The sequence below is a fragment of the Urocitellus parryii genome, chromosome 16 (genome assembly GCF_045843805.1).
Source record: "Urocitellus parryii isolate mUroPar1 chromosome 16, mUroPar1.hap1, whole genome shotgun sequence".
NCBI lineage: Eukaryota > Metazoa > Chordata > Mammalia > Rodentia > Sciuridae > Urocitellus > Urocitellus parryii.
The window spans coordinates 9,752,460-9,774,073 of record NC_135546.1 but is presented as its reverse complement, the minus strand read 5'-3'; the positions used below and the strand labels follow the sequence as shown (position 1 = coordinate 9,774,073).

At 46.7% G+C, this 21,614-nt stretch overlaps 1 protein-coding gene across 1 annotated transcript in view; it reads right to left on the bottom strand.

Annotated features, from left to right (window-relative positions):
- The window catches only part of Itpr1 (inositol 1,4,5-trisphosphate receptor type 1), a 307,500-nt gene that overhangs the window by 26,829 nt on the left and 259,057 nt on the right, over positions 1-21,614 (bottom strand). The window contains exons 52-58 of the mRNA XM_077793448.1: positions 18,571-18,693; positions 12,881-13,056; positions 8,544-8,708; positions 3,885-4,080; positions 2,252-2,344; positions 720-859; positions 136-301 (exon numbers count right to left, since the gene is read on the bottom strand). Of these exons, the coding sequence (XP_077649574.1) occupies positions 136-301; positions 720-859; positions 2,252-2,344; positions 3,885-4,080; positions 8,544-8,708; positions 12,881-13,056; positions 18,571-18,693 (1,059 nt within the window). The remainder of the gene's footprint in view (positions 1-135; positions 302-719; positions 860-2,251; positions 2,345-3,884; positions 4,081-8,543; positions 8,709-12,880; positions 13,057-18,570; positions 18,694-21,614) is intronic.

Sequence of the window (21,614 nt, the reverse complement as noted above, 5' to 3'; positions counted from 1 at the left end):
CCAGAACAGAGGTGAAGCACAGCCCTGTTCCTTGGGGAACATAGTCATTGTCACTGTCCCACAGAGCACCCAGCACAGCCCACCATGACCCCACCTGCCTCCACCTGGCTGTCCAGAGCCCAGGAGGCCACTCACCACAGATGAAGCATGTCGTCTTTAAGATCTCTTCTTTCTTCTGCTTTTCACTTCTCAGGTCAGCAAAGGTGTCAATGATGACACCAAAAATAAGGTTCAGGACGATGATGATGACCATGAAGAAGAACAAGAGGTCATAGATCACTCTTGCAGCAAAGAGAGGTTCCTGGAGAAGAGAGGCAAGGCAGTTAGGTGCTTCCCTCACTGTCCCCTGCAGGGCTTGGGGCCCAGCACCAACTGGAGTGGAGGTTACACTGTCTCTTTTCATACCCTGGGTCTGTCTACACTGTGAATTCTCCAGGTATTGTCTGGTACACCCAGGAGGGTTCTGGAAATGTCTCCTTTAGGCCAGACTCGAGCCTGAAGGAGACAACCATTAATTCTAGGGAATGGGGCAACGTGGGGGGCCCTTTCCACGAAGCGTGGCCCCAACATGAGAAAAGGAGGGAGCAGGGAAGCCTTGCCTAGCTACTTCTGCATGGCTGCTCCTCCCCCTTCCCAGCTCTTCCTCTGTGCCTTCAGTTTACACCACCATCTGCCCCCACACGCCCCCTCTGCCCTTCTTCCCCTGGGGATCCACCTACCTCTTTGGATGGCTTCCTGAGCACATCTCCTACTCCGCCCCCACTCCGCAGCCCATGACTCAGGACAGTGACAATGCACATCAGCAGCGTCTCGCACGTGTGCTCCTTATCCTGTTCCGTTTCTTCCACAGGGACCAGCTCTGTCAGTGGGGCAAGTCATGACACAGTTAAAACATGAGGGGGAACAGCAGTACTGTGATTCTGAAATGACGCTCCCAAATGTCATCTGAGCAGCCAGCAGGTGCCAGGAAGAACCAGATGAAGGAATCAAGAGTCAAAGACCTGTTTTACAAAGGGGCCACTCTGTTCTCACCCCTTAACCCCCTGCTAACTTCTCAAGCCAGGTCAGGATGGCCCTCCATGTCCTGCCTATGAACAGAGAAGTCTTTTGAGGTCTGGTAAGTTGTTTACCACTCTGGGTTACAGGCATCTTGCTTCTCAGATGAGGGTCTGTCACAGGATCCAGGTTTCCCTGTTATGGTCAGCACGTGAGGTGTCCCAACTGAAGCTCAGGTGTGGCACAATGCAAGAAGGTTCAGAGGTGAAACAACTGGTATGAGAGCCTTAACATAACCAGTGCATTAATCCCACTAGGGATTACCTGGGTGGCAATTGTAGGTGTACGGGGTGTGGCTGGAGGAGGTGGGTCCTTGGGGGGGTGCCTTCAGGGTTTATATTCTGTATCTGGTGAGTGGAGCAGCTCTCCCTCCTTCCTGGGGCCATGTCCTGAGCTGCTTTCCTCCACCATGCCCTTCCGCCTTGCCTCACCTCAGTCTAGAGCTATGGAGTTGGCTGTCTGTGGACTGAGACCATGAGCCAAAATAAACTTCCTCTCCTCTGCATTGTTCTTGTCAGGTCCTTTGGTCACAGTAAAACATGGGAATGCTGTGGGCAGGGCTTAGTGAGATTGCACAGCAGGTCCACTGGCTTTACCCTGGGTTGTTCTCTCTCACTGTTTATGGAGAATGCTGCCCACCTCGTCCCCTTCTCCAGCTGCACCGAGGACGGTCTTGTTAAAACACAGACCTCATCTCCTCCTGCCCCTTTCAGCAACTCCCAGCCCAGCTAGACCTTTCCTAACCTGGCCCTTTGCTTCTATTGTTGCTTGCTGCTCTTGTTCTGCATAATCATCTCCCCAAGTTTGCTGGATTCCACTATTACGCCTTTCCATACCCTACACCCGCCACCAGGAGCACTTGTCCCCCTCTGCTCAAGAGTCCCCTGTTTTACTAGATGGCACTGGTCCTGATGGTGTGAGTGTGGGGGCCTGTCTTCTGTATTCTGTCCTGACTCCCAGCACTTGGCATTCTCTCTGGCGATCCCTATTGATCTGCTCCCTCTACTCCTCTACTGGCTCTCAGAACAACACAGGACAGGAAGATAGTGGGTGCTCGGATCAGGTGAGCACGGGCCTGCCTTCCCCTTGAGCCCCCTACAGCTGTCACCAGCCTTCCTGTGGGCAGCATGTTTACTGCACTCTGCCTCCAAAATTACCCGCATAGTCTTGGCATCAGATTCACATGGGGCCCTACCTTGCTTGGGTCCAGGAGAGGAACAGTTCTCCCCCGTCTCCACCCTGCACACATCAGAGTACAGAAACTCGCCTGCCAAACTCTCGCCGGTTTCTGGGAAAGAGAAGGAAATTTCATGATGAAAAATCTGGCAGCATACAGTTAAAATGTTTGAAGTCCCCAATTCACGGCTGATTAAACAATTCTTTACATAAATAACACCCTTCAGTCCTGCATATAAATTCAAAGCAAGAGATGCGATTTACACTTTCATTTGGTGATCTGGATGGGAAAAAAGCCAAAAATGTCAATTCCTGTAGGCTTACTAGAAATATCGCACTTAAATAGCACCTCTCCGACTTTAAAGACAAACAGCTGAGACTTTCAGACAAACACTACAGTATGTACAGACTCCAGCAAGATTTAGACCAAGACTGCAGGGGAAGTTTCAGTGGGCACCAATGGAGAGCCAAGGTCCAGCCCAGGTTGGTTCAGAACCCAAGTGCCACGAAATGTCAACTGGAGGCTGAATGACATGCCAAAAAAAGCTTCTGGAAGGGAGGAAACCAGGCTCCTGCCTTCTCGGGTCACCGTCAGTTTGTTCCTGAGATCAAGGAGCTTGATCGAACGCCTGTCATAGTTCACTAACCAGTGGCAGCTCTGTTAAGAGGGAGAAGAGAGCACTCAGGCACCGAGTACTGTTCCTCACTCTCAAAACTGGAAACCTCTTCTGTTTTTGCTATACATAAAAATAACATCAGCTCGCTATAAAACCTGCATACAATTAAAAAAAAAAAAAGGGCCCAGGATAGCCACTGCTAGCAATCTGATAGTATATCTGTTTACATTTTAAAAGATACATATAAATTTTTTAACTTAAAGAAAAAAAAAAAGGCTAGGCATGGTGGTACAATCCTATAATCCCAGTGACTCAGGAGACTGAGGCAGGAGGATTGCAAGCTTGAGGCCAGCCTCAGCGATTTAGTGTAGCCCTAAGCAACATAGACCCTGTCTCAAAATAAAAACTAAAAAGGGCTGGGATGTGGCTCAGTGCAGGGGTAAAGTGCCTCTGGCTTCAATCTCCAGTAACAAAAAAAAAAAAAGAAAAAAAGAAAAAGTCCTACTCTTGTTATCCCATAATTTCTCATGGTATCTTCTGTGATATTTTTCTAAGATGCCTTATAAAAATGGACCCTCGGTGCAGGAGACTCCACCCAGTGGATGGGCCATAATCTATGAAAACGCCCCCTGACACTTAGGTTGTTTCCAGTTTCGCACTGCAGAGAACCTTCTCCCAGGTTTTCACATGCACCGTCAGCAGGGGTTTTCCTTAGTAAACCTACTTCTGAGAATTTAGGCTAAGTCAAGAGGCTGCACATCTCGATGCTTTCAACATACATGCTCCAACTGCTTTATGGAAAAAGCTGTGCTGGTTTAAAACAGGACATTAGTGAGCGATCGTAACGTCTGGTCACTTGCCCTCAGCATGTGACACACAACATCCCCCTTCCGGCAAAGGGAGAACCAAATTCTGTATTCATGACTCACACTCTGGGCATTAGAGAGGCCTACGATGCCAATGGCACTGTTCTCTAGCTGAGCTATAACCAGGACATATCCTTGTAACGATAAAGAGAGAAGATCCCAGACCTACCTGGAACAGCTGTTTCATTGGGCAATCTGTCTACTTCCAAGATAAAATCGTCCTTGAAGAAAAGATAGCCCACGATCGAGAACAGGTAAACCAGGATCAGAGCCAGAACCGCAGTCAGGATGATGGACCGTCCATTGCGGGTGACGCTTTTAATGACATTAAGCAAAGTCTCTTCTCTGTACACTAAATCGAACAGCTTCAAAAACACACACAGAGATGGCACGTCAATTTTTAAGAAGCCTCTATATTACACACACATCACTACCCCATGGTGAAAGCAAGGCTTACAGACCATTTACCCTCTTGGACACTGAAAAGCATTATCTTAACATTTCACATCTTTTTTTAGATGGGCATAATACCTTTGTTTATTTCTTTCTTTCTTTACGTGGTGCTGGGGATCGAACCCAGTGCCTCAAATGTGTTAGACAAGTGCTCCACCACTAAGTTACAACTTCAGCCCAACATTTCACATCTTGCCTATTTTCACAGCAAGAACTGAGATGGTAAAAAAAAAAGGAAAAATAAGCATGCAAGAGGGGCGAGGATGTAGGAACAATTTCCAGCGCACATGGAGCAGGCTAGGGGTCCTGGAAATCCAGCACATATGATGCAGAGAGTAAAGGGATACATTTATTTAGGCCATAATTACTGCTTCTATTAAGGACCAGCCAGCTTGGTCCCGGCCTTCCGGAAGCCGAGTGTCTGCTGGGGAAGGCAGACATCATACAAGCTACTGCAAGCAGTGAGAACCTTGGGCTTCCATAATAGGTTTGGATCTTAGCTCCTCACTGCCATCTTGGGCTAGATACTGTCCCCGTCCTCTTTGCAGAGCAGAGGATGCAGTTTACAGACAGTAAACAGGCAATGTGTATCCAGGGCTCAGCATTCATGCCAAGTAAGGCAATACATGGTAATTATCAGTTTCCTGAAGAAGAGACTGGGACAAGGTCACATAATCAGTAGACGGCGGGGACAGTCATGGTGTTGACCTACCAGGAGGCCTCAGCCCTTCTGTCCTCCCCAGGGTGGGGGAGACCCCTGCAGTTTACAGTCTGGGCCTGGCCTTTGCCAAGGGAGCTACTGTTTGCAGGAAGCTGGCTTCGTGACAAGTGCAGAATCCTGTTGGACCATGGAGGTCTGAGAGGCCCTGGCTAGATTTCCAAGAGCTGTGCTATAGCTCTGCAGCAGGGGAATGATGGGGAGTTACAGGAGGAGAGCTCTATGGGGTTGCTCTTAGACATGAAATCTAGTGTGTTATATGGTTATTATTTTTAGTTTTAAATTCTGGGTTTCCCTTTGTTGCCCTCAGCATGTGACACCCAACATCCTCCTTCAAATTTGTGATCCTCCTGCCCCAGCCTCCTGGATAGCTGGGATCACAGGTGTGCACCATCGGGCCTGGCTGGAGTCTAGTTTTCAGCACAGCCTCTGAGCTGACGCTGAAACCTCTCTCAAAGGTCCAGCCTTTGCCGCAGTTGTTGGTCACCATGAAGCCATTCAGTGGAAAGGGTCTGGCTCCCGACTCTCTGCTTCCCATTTGTTACGAGATGTTGATCAAGCCATCTAGCGTCTCTGGACCTCAGTTTCCCACCTGTAAAAATACGTGGACTGAACTAACTGATCTCCGAGTCCCTTCCAATTTAGAATTGTATCATCTGAGGTCATTTTCTGGTCAATTAGCCTTTCTGCTGCTCTAACACCAATCTGTGCTCTAAATACTAGTTCTGCCAAGAGAACCAGGCAAAGTTGGGTCCTTAAAAAGAAGCGAGGAAGATGCACTTAGTCAATAGGAGGGAACAAAAGGCTGAGCGTTACTGTTAATGCTGGTTAAATATTTTCTAGCAACTCAATCCTAAGAGGCCAGTAAAAACACCGTCACACCATAACAAAAGAGCCTTGTTTTCCGTGGTCAAAAGCAATAGCAATTGCACAGCTCCCAATCACAGAAAGGACAAATGACTTTTCAACCTCCCCCCCTTTTTAACTTTTTGAATTTCTGATTTTAAAACAATGAACATTTACTGTTTATACAAAGGAGAACCTGATTACCTTCACTTGCCAAGTTACTTCCTGCTCACATTTTTAAAAATATAATAGATGCATTTTTTTTTTTTAGAAAAATATTATACCATATTATTTTTGGTACATAGCCAAAATCCCTTATGCCCAGCAGTAATGAGCATTTTCATGTCAAAAATGATCATCTAGTATTTGTATGGAAAAAAAAACACAAAATAACCAGTATCTTTTTTTTTTTAAGTCGTCAATATTTTTAAAATTATGTGTTGTTGTAAACAATGCTGTATATGCCTCTATACACACTTGTCTATTTCTCTTTGGTTCATTTCCAGAAATGGAAACTTGGAGTCACATGTTCTAACATAAGCACATTGCCTACCACCGTCCAGGCAGGCAGGATCCATGCATACTCACACCAGCAAAGAATCATCCCCATGTCATCCCCAGCGTCACCAGTACTAACCACGATAGTGTTTTTTAACTACCCCTGACAGACATCACAGGTAAGATCTGTGGTGGGACCTGCAGTCATTTTAACCATCATATCTTGGTTTAGCAGTAAAGATGAACGTCTCCCTGTGTTTGCTGCCCATCTGGACTGCTCCTCTGGCTAATTACCTACTTATGAACTTTGTACATTTCTTCTTCGATGTTAATATTTTTCTAAGGACTTAGCTTGAATGGAGGCCCAAGGTCACAATCAGACAGTCTCTTGGGGGCTCCTGGCACTTTATTTGTCACCGGATTCCCCTCCCTTCCAGTCTGCTGAGTTTTCTATGCTGCAAGTCTCTCTCCCTTTACAGAAGCCCAGCTTCTGTGGGTGCCTGGCTTTCCTTATTTGGGGAATCATTTGAACAGTTCCACTCTTCTGTCTGTGGTTCTTACCAGGTATGTCCACCAGGTCTGACTTCAACACCAAAAGGGACAGACATATCACTTGAGGCCACTGACACGTCAAGGTTCAGAGGGCTTAGAAAGGTCCCAGAAGCACACAGAGAGCTATCTGTCACCATCTAGACAAACCAAATTCCATTTTTCTAAAGGTGAACTGAGCTCAGGCAATACGGTCTCAAGCTCAAGTTTCTCTGTAACTTTGTGTGACAAGTGAGATTTGATAACATGAATGCAAAATGGAACATGAAATTCCAGTTTCACAGAGGCAGGGACCTTTTCACATGTTCCAAATGAAAGGGGAATAGACTTGGGGATCTACAGTGTTGAGGTGCCATCCTGTGTCTGCCACTGACTGATTGGGTGACAAAATCCACCTGATCTTGCCAAGCCTCAATTTCTTTTCTCCTATATTTTAAAATTGGTTCATTTGGGTTTTACGTACTGGTGGGATTTGTATTTATATATCCATACATGCTCACAGTATAATGATACGATTTGACCAGCATCATTCCCCAGAATTTCCTAAAGGGGATCTCTTGCCTCTTGGGAGAGATCCCTTAGCAGGGACATGAGAGACGACCAGCTGTGCTCCTGCCACTGGCAGGCAGGACAGGATGATTTTTGGATTGGCAGATGTGGGTCTCCTTGACACACAAGCTGAATCTCCCTCCAGGAACATTATTGCATGATACAAAAAGGCTCAGAAATGGACACAAGGCTCTAAATATTTTTGATACAGACCAGGTAATGGCAATAACAAGGGCAGCCCGAGACCTCTTTGCCCAAAACCTGATCACAGCCAGACCTGTTTTAAAATGAGAAAAAAAGGATCCATTCCATTTAGCCCACCAACATCCATCACTAATGGAGTAAGCTAATCCTGGCGAACTCTTCATGGCGCGGTGGATGGGAAGGGGACAGAGCCATCTGTGGCTAGTGACCCTCGGGCTGTGCTGTTCTATGACGTGGACATGAACAGTGGCACATAATCCCTGCCAAGGTCCTGTGGGATGTATGCTTCTCACACCTAGGTGGGGAATCTGAGGCACAGAGTCCCATGGGTAGCACCTCCTTGCAGAACTTTCCTTCTGTTCATCAGTACGAGGCCTTGATCATTTTTATATACATGTTACTAGAACTGGTGTGTATAATAGTCATTTTACAGTTTCTGTCATGTGAGACAGGCCCAGGAGATGGTTCTCTTCCCCAATTCTACAGATCTAGGTTACTCTTAACTACAGGACAGGAAGCAGTTATGTGATCTGTAATTTAAAAAAAAACCTGCTCAGAAGAAAGGAGACAGAACCACTCACATGATAGACCTTAACCACGTGGTGCAGTTGGAACAAAAAGAACTTCTACTGAAAATATCTCCTGGGCCTTGGCAAGTCATTCCTACTCTTATGGTCACTGCATAGTTCATTGAGAAATGGATCCCACAAAGACTGCACAGGACAGGCTCATGAATATTGTCCTCAGTAGGTGCTGGCTCACCCTGAGAAACCAAGATGTATGTTGAGGGGACAGCTCCTGAATCAGACAGTAAGCCTCGTACATTGGTGCCAGGTGACAGGTGTGCCGTGCCTAGAGCACAGTGTGACTCTGCACCTCAGATTCCCCAAAAGCTGGGTATAGGGGGGGCTTGACCTTGCAGGACCAGGCACATCAGTCGCCATTACAAGGAAGGGTCTCTGATGAGAGGGGGCATAGGACACGTAAAGCATCTTAACACCTGGTACTCACCAGCAAACTGTAGAAGAATTCATGGACGAAGAGTCCCATGGCACAGATCAACAGATACAGCAGGTGATACAGGAACTCGACATCTAGAACCATGGCTCGGTAGCCTCTGGTGAACGTCCCACAGTTGCCCACAAAGCTCATTAGAAAGATGATTTTATTGCAGACCTGAGAACCAGGACAGAAGAGTCAGATGGCACAGACCATGCCAAAGTGTGTGCGTGAGCCCAGGGAGATTCTCATGCGAATGCAGTTAGGTTCCACCGCCTGACAAGAGCTTGCTTTGGTGCCAAGTGCCCACCGTGTCCAAGAACCATTCTGTAGTTCCAAGCCACTTCACTACTTTGCTTTTTCAGGCATATTACAAATTGCACAGTAGTCAAACGATGTCATGTGCAACGGTAATCAAGTAGCATTTGTATATGGCAAAAACAAAATTAACACATACTGAGATTATGATTTTCAAAATGAGATATGAATCATTTCTAACATTCTTACGTGAGTTAGTCAAACACAGAAGTAACTTCTACCCGCGAACTTCATGATCAGCATGATTAGAAGTGTTTTCTGAATTTGTTACATTCTAGGCATTATAGGGTTGCAATTTAATGAGAAGCAGGCAATTCTTGTCTTTCAGTGCTTCTAAATTTATAGGGAAAATAAGAACTTTGGGGGGAAAGCAAATAAAGAATGTCAAGATGAGTTCAGTTTCCCCACCCCTTCTTCTGGGAATCACTTCTAATTTCCCTGGGGGATCCATCCCTTTCCAGGAATCGGTTCTTGAGGTCTGGGTGGGGCTCCACCCTGAGCAATCAGAATACTGGAATCTTCTGGGATTGTGCTACTGCATTGTTCAGGGATAGGCACGTGATCAAAGGGAGCCAATAAAGTCTACTGAGCCCTTCCCGGGCATAGCAGTACAAGACAATTTTGTCTCTCCCCTTGATCTTAATAAGACAGAATAACCTCTGGAGCTTTTGGCAGCCTCTTACCATACCACAGATCCAGAAAGCACAACCAGTACACAGGACACAGATCTGAAAGAAGGGACAGAGCAACAGGCCCTGATGCCACTGTCTGAGATCCTACAATCAGCTATGCCTGAAGCCAGGCTCTTGATTTTTTTTTTTTTTTTGGTCAAAACCAACCAATCCATTGTCTCCTCTGCATAGACTTTCTGGTACCTGTAACTGAAGGAGTCCTAACTGATCTGCTCTGTACAACAGTCCCACCTTTGCTGCTACACTACTAGAAGTCCATCGCTTCAACAGGTTGATAGAAAAACTTGAATTGGAGGAGGCTGGACAGAAAGCACCTTGGACACCCTTGGTAAAGCCACTTTCTGCTACCCCAGCTCCCCTGGCCTCAGGTGCTGGGAAAATTCTGCCAGTTAACCTGGCAGGTCAGTGTAACAGAGCCTCTCAGCAATCAGAGAGGCAGTACCCAAAGAGAACTTCTGGCTTTCTGGGGCTCCGATGTGCAATCTGCCTGTTATTTTCCCCCCAATATTTTCATCTTTGCTGATGAGGGTCTTCCCTAGGGTGGGCACACATTGCTGACTCTGGATGATGCATATTGATTGGGTTTTGGGGAAGGTCCAAGGAGGCAGGGAGGGTACCAGGATACTGGTTAATATCACTGGATGCAACAGCTCCTGTCATTGCAACAGGAAGGAAAGCAATCCACTTCCCCCGAATCCACTCAATCCTTTAACTTCCATTGCTACCCAGCAAACATCTCCTGTACATGGGTGGTCTCGTGCTGTCCACTCCCTACCCACTCTGCTTGGCTGGCCTTCTGTTTGCTTCCAGCTCCACCCTGCTGCAGAAGCAGCCCTTGTCAAGTCCCCCAGGGAGGCTGCCATCTTCTATCTGCATCTTCCCCTGTCTGCTCTGAGCATCTGTCTGAGCTCCCCACAGCACAGCAGGGCTCACCACCCCGTCCCTCTCAGGACAACAGCACGCTCAACGTGCAGGACACCAGCCCAGCCTCCCCCAGCGCTCAGACCTCCAGCGTTCCTCCTCTCTTTATCTACAACCATCTTCCTTCTCCCATATGCTTCTGGTGGTTGGTCTGTCTCTCAAATCTCATCTAAATATTAATAACTGTCTGGCCCTTTCCCCCTCTAGCAATTATTATTACACAAGAAAATTGTCTAATTTGAGACTTTCCCATAAGCGATTTACGTTAAAGAAGTGATGACCACAGGATGATTAAAGTCTAGAGTAAAAGAGAATGAGGCAGTCCAGAGAAGACGACCTCTAAGACACTGAGGTTTTCCTTTCCATCCATCTATCGACACACCCACCCATCCAGTATGTCTTCATCAATAGCTTCCTCTTGCTGTTGGTGATCCCCCTCCCCAGCAACATCTCTCTGCCACTTCTGGCCAGGCTTTTCCATATGTGACAGTTGACAGTATTAGCACATCTTGTCATCTCAAGCCCAATAAGTCACCAATATGAATATGTTTTCACCATGAAAACTCAATATTTTCATGACTTCCTTTTAGCATTTACCCAGTGTTATTCTTCTCTTAGTCACCCATGACTGGAAACCTGAAGTCCTATTGGTCTCCTCTGTCACACAATGCCTTCTTGTCCTGAAGAAGAGGACCCAGCTGCACCTCGGTGGGGGAATGCCCTGACTCTGAAGCCCCACCCAGGACTCTTTCCATCAGTGTATACTGTACACTACGATCTGGGCTCAGGCTGGCCGCACCTGATCAAAATCACCCCAGGGCCTCCCTGCCTCCGGAGTCCACACACCAATGATGACCTTTCTGAAAAATACCTTCGTGTGTACCAATGGCTTGGCTCAAAAACACTTCTCACCAATAGGAACAGAGTTTCCCAACATCTACTCAATGCAAAACCAGTCCCCAGTAATACTTAAAAACAACAACAACAGAAACAATCACAGGCAAACGTGGGAAACACGAATATGTGAGTTCCCTTTCCTGGAGACTCAAAATCCATATAAGTATACTAAAGTCTCTGAAAAGTCCTCTGGTCAGAGATATCCTTCAATTTTGTTTAATTTCTCACAATGACTTGACCACTTTTTTTTTGTTGTTTTGACCCAACATTTATCAAGTCAGGTTATACTTTAGAAATGTGGACCTTAGGATGAAGTCTAAAAGCTTCTTCCTAAAGGCAACTCATACACACAACCACGAATGAGGTCCGCCTCAATCTCTAACGATCTCTGGCTCACACCCAGGTGTCCTCGCTGCTCTGCGCTGGCCAACGAGGCCTACGACAACCAGAATGCTCTTCTCGGTTCCTGTTCTCTGGCTGTGCCCTTCAAGACACAACTTAACCCTGCTTCCTCCCACTAAGCTTATCTTCTCGACATGGTCTCCTCTCCAGAGTTCTTGCTGCCTGCGCCATAAAAAGACCCAGTTGGGGACATGGTTACCTTATTTGGTAAAACCACCTCCACTGTTGCACAGGGACCTCAGCTTCCTTATACACTCGGGATACAAAACTCTGGACGGTACTTTCAGACACCGACAGTATCTCACATGGCCAAATTTCATCTTTCCCCTCACCAGACACCCTGTCCCATGAATGGATTGACATCATTTACCTCCACCTCCCGATTGCTCCTGAAGAGGCACTGGACTTCTCTCCAGCGTACCAAGGCAGCATTTCCCCCAGCACCACCGACTCACTAACTGTCCCTGGTGCTCTTCTTACCTCTCCAGCTGCTCCACCAGCTCTGGACACTCCCATTCACCTCTCTCCTCTTTTCTACATGGCTCCCGCCAGAAATGGTGCTGGGTTAATATCTGCTTGTTTGACTTATGGGCAAACCTTTGGCTAGATTGCTGAAGCTACCTGAAATCTCATCATGTATCACCCTATCTGCCTCACTCCCGGGAGGGATAGTTCCTATAGTTGAGCCTGTCGACGCCTGGATGATGCACCAGGAGGCTCGAATGCCCCAAGAAGGCCAAGAGGGAGTGTGCGGCCGTGACCATCTCTTCCTTTTGTTGTTTTATTTTTTATAATGGGGGACTAAACCCAGAGGTGTTTTACTACTGAGCCACATCCCCAATCCCCCTCACCCCACTTTTTTTTTTTTTCTTTGAGATTGGGTCTTGCCTATTTGCTGAGGCTGGTTCTGAACTTATGATCCTCCTGCCTCGGCCTCCGGAGTCACTGGGATGACAGGTGTGCTCCACTGTACCCAGTCCTTCTGCTCTTTTAGCAGCTGACATAGGCAAAATCTTTCTTTTTCTTGGATTGAAAGCTCAGGCTAAGATGCCAGGCACCAGAACGGAAGGCGTTAACCCACAAACAGAAAACAGCAGCAACCAGGACACTCATACTTACGTTGAACGCTCCCAGCAGAAACAATGTGGGTTGCAGCCCGACCGAAAATATCAATCGTAGAATTGTGGAAGCAATCAAGGCCCGGATGCCGTGGGGCTTGGGTAGGGCAATGACGATGGCCAGGGAGATGAGCATTGCTGTCCATAGGAGGCCTGACCAGTGTGGCTCCAGCGTCCCTGGAGGGCAGAGCAGGGCTCTCAGGGATCAGTGCTTTCCTGGAGTGTGGGCAAAGGTCAAGGCAGCTCTGCTAACGTTTTCTTCAGTTCCCTGCTAGCCTTGTCTGTTCCAGCTGTCACCTCAAACTCTCTGCCACAGATACATGCGGTCACATCTGTGTTTTCAGACTTCCCAGCCATCACCACACGTTTTTCCCCACGTGGGGAACTCTTTCTTCCTATGTATGGTAGGTTTAGCTGAGAGGTGACCCCTTCTGGGAAGTCTCCCCCACCCCTTCCCTCCTTGCAGAATTTACAATCCAGCTGTTCCCTCCAGCTCCACATCCCCCCACACTCTGGTCATCCCTGCAGACGTTACATTCTAATGATCAATGTGTGTTTCTCTCACTCTTCAGACTCTACATTCCCTGAAGGAAGTGCCTGGTGCCAGGAGGCCCCCACCAAAGGCTTGTTCAGTGACTACAACTCATACCTGGGTCCCGACTCACTCTCAGGCAGGACCAACAGGAAGCCTGAGCTTACTTTCTATTAAAAGTGATGCAAAGGAACACTGCAGGTCCCCTGCCTGAATCGGATTTCTTCAAGGGAAAGAGGAAGACAATTTCCGTATCATGAGCATCATCCTACAATTAGATTATCCCTGCAGTCAAAGAGCCTCTACCACTTTTTGTCATCTCTTGCTATTGCAAGTTCTATTTAGAGTGTCCCACGAGATGGCTTGGTTATATAACACGAGCCAATGTGGCTAAAAATACAGTTCTGTAAAACACTCATTAAAAAAAATAAAACACCCCTATTGCAAATGCTGTCACATCTTGAGTCTCCTTCGGATGTAAACAAGCAGCAATACACGATTAAGGCCACTTATATAAAGGGGTTTCACATAGTCAGGACGGCTGGGATTGCAGCACCGTCCACGGAGAGACCAGTACACAGACTCCGGCTCTTCCACAAGCTGCTGGCCGCCCTCTGCACTGAGGCCACAGATGCCTGCACAGATGCACTCTCTCCCCCCACAGCTCTTCCCCCAGACCCAGCCACTTAGCTCCCAGCCCCTTAACATTCTTCAAAAGGAAAAGCTGATTAGAAATGAGCACGAAGAGTCACAAGCTCTTCAGAAATCCAAAGTGTCACTCTGTGCACATTTAACAATTACTGAACATCTTATTGGCCCTCTGTTGTTGACTGTCATTTAATCTGTCCTCTCGACTATGCTGTGAGGTTGCTACTGGTAGCTCTACTTCTTTTTTTTTTTGCAGTGCTGGGGATGGAACCCAGGGCTTTGTGCGTGCTAGACAAGAGCTCCGCTGTTGAGCCACATCTCTAGCTCTCTATTTTACTCTGAAGGAAACTGAATCTTGGGTTACATACTTTGTCCAAAGAGAGAGTGTGAATGGCTGGAGTTTACATGTCTCTAAAGTTGATGGTGTGTAATCATCATTTAAATAAAAAAATCTACCCATGCCAGGTACAGTGGCACATGCCTGTGGTCCCAGCAACTTTGGAGGCTAAGGCAGAAGGATTGCAAGTCTAAGGCCAGCTGAGCAACTTAGTGAGGCCCTAGGCAACTTAGCGAGACCCTTTCTCAAAATTAAAAAAATAAAAATTGCTGGGGATGCGGTTCAGTGGTTAAGCACCCCTGGGTTCAAGCCCCAGTGTCAAAAGAAAAAAAAAATCACCCAATTTAAAGGTTGGATTTGGTGAGTCTTGGCAGTGTATGTAGCCATGCCAGTTGAAACTGGCCCCACAATTGAGATACAAAATATCATCACCCTAAAGTTTCCTTGTACCTCTCTGCTTTCCATGTTTTGCCCCAACCCCTCTCACTGATGTGCTCTTCTGCTATGCTAGTCTTTCATTTTCTAAAATTTTATAAAAATGGGGGGAAAGTACACAAGTAGGTAGTCTTATGCATCTGAATTCTTTCACCTATTAAACTTGTTTGAGTCAGGTGACTCTACTGATATTTCATTATTTTTATTGCTCAGTAATATTCCATAGAATGGATACGCTATAACTTACCTATCCATCCATCCAACAATGAAAGGATATGTGGGTTACTTCCAGCTTGGAGCTGTTATGAATAATGTAACCAGAACATTCAAGTGAAAATCTTGGAGCAGGTATGTTTCCATTTCTCTTGGACTAAGGTGAGGAAGGAGACTGCTGGGTTTTAAGTATAGGTGTAATTTTATAAGATACTATCATACTGCTTTCCCAAGTGACCGTGCATATCCGCATACGGCATATGAGTGTTCTGCTGGTCCCATGTCATCACCGGTACTTGGTATTGTTGGTCTTTTTAGTTCACCCATTCTAGTAGATTTGCAGTGATGTGTCATTGTGTGTGTGTATGTGTGTGTGTGTTTAAATGTCTTTTTTTCTTTAATATTTATTTTTTAGTTAGGTGGACACAATATCTTTATTCTACATTTATGTGGTTCTGAGGATGGAACCCAGTGCCTCATGCATGCTAGGCAAGCACTCTACCGCTGAGCCACAAACCCAGCCCCTGTGTTTTCTTTTGTTTTTAATATTTTTACTAGTCATTGATGGATCTTTATTTGTTTATTTATTTACATGCAGGGCTAAGAATTGAACCTAGTGCCTCACACATACTAGGCAAGCACTCCACCACTGAGCCACAACCCCAGCCCTCATTGGTTTTAATTTGCATTTCCCTAACAACTAGTAATGATGAATGTCTTTTCACGTGCTTATTTGTATGTATGTATGTTGATGTTGTTGTTATTATTATTATTTACAGTGCTGAGGATCCAGTCCAGGGCCCTGCACGTGGATAGGAAAGAGTCCTACCACTGAGCTATGTACCCCCGATCCTATTTATCTTCTTTTATGAACTCTCTGACCAGATACTTTGCCCATTATTGTAAATGGGGCAGGCTTTATATTATTAAGTTTTAAGGAATCTTCATATGTTGTGGATATAAGTCTCTAATCAGATACCTGTTTTCTAAGTGTTTTTCTCCCAATGTCTGGCTTACCTTGCATTTTCTTAAGCGCATGAACACCACTTAATATCTCAGTCTAATAAATATAACCATATATGCAGATCCTGAAGAGGCCAATGTAAAAACCTGTCTCCCCACTATAAAAGCTGTGTTAAAAAAGAGTGCTGGATTCCAAAAAGCAACTCTAGAATTTCTAGATATCTTTGAGACAGCTGGAGAAATCTGAATTTGGACAGACTATTACAGGATTTACTGTTAGTTCTGTTAGATATGATAATGACATGGTGATTATACAGATTTTAAAATATGCTTATAAGTTAGAGAGGCACACTGAAATATTTATGGTCAAAACAACAAGATGTCTAAACTTCTTTAAAATGTTTCAGAAAATATAGCAGGGGGATAGATGAAACAAGACTGGGAAAATGTTTATTTTTAAAGCTGGGCTGATACGTACATGTGGGTCATTATATTGTGCTGCCTACTCATGTGTGTATTAGAAAACTTCCACATAAAAAAGTTTAAAAAGTAGTACTGCATTTGCTTTAATCATGATGCATGCCTACAAATTCAGGAAACATCTGAGCCTGCCCAAGTATCACGCTTTTTAAAGACTTAGCTACTCACCAATTCTGATTTTTGTTGTTGTTGTTTTGTTGTGTTGGGGATTGAACCCAGGGCCTTGTGCATACGAGGCAAGCACTCTAACAACTGAGGTACATCCCCAGCCCCGACAACTCACCAATTCTGAAATGAAAGGGGATGGAGGGGGCTGGGGAGATGATACTTTTGAAAAGGAGCTTTTAAGGCCACTGCTGTTCTTGGCAGTCATGTCTGATGAGCCACAGAATCACATGGTACGCACTATAAGGTCATTATTCACAACCAAGAGGGACATCTTGGAAATTCTTAAGATGCCAAAAATCCGTGTGTGTGTGTGTGTGTGTGTGTGTGTGTGTTTTGTGGCAGTGGGGATAGAAACAGAGACCTGTGCATGTGGGCAAGTGGTCTACACTGAGCTGTAACTCTGGCCCCTAACAGATATGGATCTCAAAAAAATATTTTCAGGTCAATGGACCAGATGTTATTTCTAATCAGGGTTAATAGAAGCTTTCTCCTCCAGAGGTTTACTGGTTAAGTATAGCAAATGCATTCAACACATGTTACAAAAGGAAAAAATAATCTGAGGGTGAACCGATGGGCTTTAGGTAACTTCAGTCACCATATGGTGGAAGGACAGAAAGGGCCCCCTTAGGTCACACTGGCCTCCCTTCCCTCCCAGGAGATCTGGTCCTGCTATCCCACATGCCCACCCCATGAAATCCTGAAGCCCATGTTTTCCAAACAGGAAGCCTCGTCTCCCATGGGTTTTTAAGATGCCAACTCAGAGGGCACCATGTTAGAGTTAGAAGGATCCTCAGCAATTAGCTCATCCAGTGGGTCTCAAATTTGATGGGAAAGAAGCAGGAGGCTCCAGGGAACCCTGACTAGGTTGCTAGTTTTCCCTGAATTCTGCAGGAAGTTCAACAGCCACACTCAAGTCTCCCAGCCTCTAGCTTGGTGTCAGTATCCAGAAATGCAGAGGCACATGACCAGGAGCCAAGGAAGTGGCCTGCCCAGAGGTGGAATGGCAGAGCCAGGCCTGGGTGCTAAGTCTCTGGACTTCTTTGACCACGAATTCCACTGTAGAAAGCTTAACACTGAAAGGTGAGGCCTGTCAACCCACTGTCCCTAGATGCTGGCCTGAGTGCTGCCACAAATAACCAGAGAAGAAAATGGTCACGGTGAGTAATAAAAACCTCTTTGAAACATTTTTTTTTTAAAAAATCAAAGGTAAATACAAACATGATCAAGGCAGTGGCTAAATAACCTGTTTTGAAGAGCAGGTGTCGGTGCCTCCATCACAGCCAATGGAGTCCTCCACTGAACCCTCTCCTGTTCACACCCCTGCCACCTGGCAGCTTAGTGAGGGCAGACACCCCTCAGAAAATAGCTTGCAGCCCTGTGTTCCTATCAGATCTTTTCAGACATGGGTGCTCATGCTTCCTGAAATAGCATTTAAAAGAAAAATGCTGCTCGGCTCAGTGGCCACACCTGTAATCCCAGCAACTCGGGAGGCTGAAGTAGGAGGATTGCCAGTTAGAGGCCAATCTCAGCACCTGAGCAAGGCCACGTCTCAAAATAAAAAAAAAAAAAAAAAAAAAAAAAGGACTAGGGATGTGGTTCAGTGGTGGAGTGCCTCTGGGTTCAATCCTCAGTACCCAAAACCAAAACATAACAAAAAAATGGGGTTAAGATGATATTTCAAGTTCAATAACTCCTTCTCTTTCTTTCTTGGCTAAAATACACATACATAGTAATAGAATATTTAAATTATTTTAAGTTAGACTTAAAACTAAAAGCTACCATCTCATTCTTGCCTGAAAATGGGGACCTGCGATCCTAAACATGGCATAAATGCTTCCAGGGACAGTACTAAAGGTGTAGGTCACAGCTGTCCAGTTGCATCTACTCATTTTTTCAAAATTTAAGCCATCGGTACCTCCTCGCACTCCTTTAAATGGGTAGAAGAAGGCCACGAGCAGGTTCATCAGGACGGCCAGGTTGAAGGAGATGCTGCTCCAGAAGGACATGTTGCGGGCACACCAGTAGAGGACAGGCTGGGCTGTGGGAGGGCAGAGGCCACGTCAGAGAGCTGGAACTCCACAGCCCCTCCTCCCCTCCGTCCCCCCAAGTCCACTTGTGCCACTGGTTTCCTTCTCAACAGTAAAAACGATCATTTGTTTCCAAATTGGCACACAGTGACATCTCATCGGTTCATGGGTTCATTTCTGTTTGGAGAAATCGGGAACAGAAGGCCTATTGGGGGACACTGAAGAGGAGGAGGAGACAAGTTGGGACATCTGAAAGCTCTGCGTGCCCCAGTCAACAGCACCAGCTGCAGGGGCTGGGGGTCATCCAGGGTTCATGCACGGAGGGCCTGGTTCCCCTCGGGCTGCTGGGACTGGATGAGATGCCCAGAGAGACCCAAGAATTCAATTAGGTCTCTAGAAATGTTGGGGAGACACAGCGCTCAGAGTTGGTCCAGTTGGGCCTCAAACAAGGACTGGTCCCCTTTTCACATCCCTCCTGGCTCTTAATGCCCCACAGCAAAACAACAATCCTCTTTCCAACACTGAGTCACTTGCCACTTCCCTGAAGCCTGATGGTCACTCTCAGGGGGCCGGGGAAGCAGGAACACAGGCTGCCGACTGGGTGGTCAGCTTGGAGTCCACGTTCCCAGCGGCTCCAGGAGAGAAAGGGTGTGGCACCATGTGTCACACAGGGGCAAGGCACCCTGTGGAAACCACTGCCTTCTCAATCCATTGTGCCCTATGGTGACACCACGTGGGCTGGATATTCTCAGAATAACAAGGCTATGACCATACTCGGCAGCTCCAGGGCACCTTTTCCATTGGTGCCAGGGTAGAGCTGATTTCAGTGTAGCACTAGCATCTCACTCAACATCAGCCTCCCCAGAGACAACGGAGCATGTGGGCAGGGGTCCCTCACATGCTTTTTTTTTTTTTTTTTTTTTCCTCCTTCCCCAGTGAAGTCATCATTTAACTTTAGCACAGAGGCCAATGACAAACCCTATGGACCTATAATGATACTTGCAGCTGCCAAGCCTTTGGAAGCTTCCCTTCTGAACTAAGTTAGGGTCCAAACAGACAGATCCCTGGGTGCTTAACAATCGCTCACAGCAGGTCTGTACTTGGTAAGAGGCACTGTTTCCTAACTGCAGAGCCGCAACCCAGCCTTCAGATTAAGAGGCCTCATTTTACACACAAGGAAATGCCCAGCAATGCGTGGAGGATGTGGCAATGCCATCACCCAGGGGATCGATGCTCTGGGGTCAGTGCCGGGGATAAAGGTAAATGGCTTGTGTGACCACTCCAGAGAGGCCGACCAGGATCCGGCCAATCACTGGGTAATAATTCATCTTGAGGAAGCGAACTTGAGAAGATAGATCATCTGGCTTTGAAAACAAAAGCAACTGCGATTCTTTTGGGGCTGTTGCCCCCTTTCTGATCTAGATACGAAAACTCCAGAACTGGAGGGAAGAGATGAATGGTAAGGAGGTGCTGAGGCTAAGGAACAGGCACAGATTCGCAGCATCTCTCCCCATCGTGGATGTACCAAAAGCAGATGGTAAGTTGGGGGGTTGGGGAAAGAGCCAGCAAAGCCCAGGATGGTCAGAGAGCCAATATGAGTGTCTGTTGTAGGATACCTCAGTACAACCTTGAGAAATGTGCAGTTCACAAGTACATCTTACTTTTATAAAACTAGCATTCTACTTAAATTGTACTACCATTTTGAATCTGAACAAACATTCAGCCCTTTAAACCAAGTGGCATTAATCCAAGAGCAAGAAGGTACTTGGAGACCCACCTGGAGGTGCCATCTCTTATTTCCTGGGGCACGTGGAACAGTATTCCATCCACCTGCCTGGACCCTCTCCCTCTTCCCTTCCCTCTCCTCTGCATCCCAGTCTGGTGATGGTTCTGTCTATACAGGTGCTGTCCCTCAGGGCTCCCTGTGCTCTTTGTGAGGATCTAAAACCATGTCCACAAGGTCTCTGATACTCCTCCCTTCACAAGGTATGGCTAAATTCCCCTCCTGAGTGTGTGTGGGGCCAGCAACTCACTTCTAATAAACAGAACACAGCACAACTGCTGGCGCCTGACTTCTAAGGGTAGTCACAAAGGGCTCTGTGGCCTTCCTCACTCTCTGGACTCGGCCATTGGCTCTGCTGGGTTGTGAGGACTTGCAGCAGATTCACCCAGAGGCCCATGTGCAGAGGAACTGAGGCCCCTGCCAACAGCCACCTGGGTGAGCTAACAACAGGTGGATGTTCCAGTCCAGGCAAATGCACAGATGGTGGCCCTGGTTGGGGTCTCAGTTGAAACACTCTGAGTCAGAACCATCCCCCCAAATTCCTGACCCCAGAAAGCAGTGAGAAAAATCAATATTTACTTTTTCAAGCCACTAAAATTTGGTGGGTAACTTGGTACACAGTGACGAAACGCAATGAACATGCATTCTAGAGTAGGCAAAATGATGGGCCCTAAATGTCCCTATCCTAATCCTCAGGGCCTGTGACTGTCTTACCTTACATGACAGAAAGGACTTGCAAGTCCTTGCATGTGAAAGACGGAAGCAGGAATCTCAGAGCCAAAGCCATGCAACACAAGAAGGGTTCTGCTAGACACTCTGGGCTTTGGGGAGGGAGGGGACAAAAGCCCAGGACCTCAGGCAGCCATGGCTCTACCAATTTGATATCAGGCTGGTGAGAATGGTGTTGTAGGCACCAGAATTCGTGGCCAGTGGTTTCAGCAGCAAGAGAAGACAGATACATCTCCCCCTCTTGCAGGCTCTCTGGCTGTGCTAAGTCCCCTCTTCCCATCTAGATGCTATTCCGGTCCCACCTGTCCTCCCAAGTCTTCCTTTCCCATATTCACATAACCTGCCACTGCCTGATTACAGGCCTAATCATAATCAGCTTGGTATGTAGCCACTTAAAATATGCCTGTGTTGTCTGCCCCC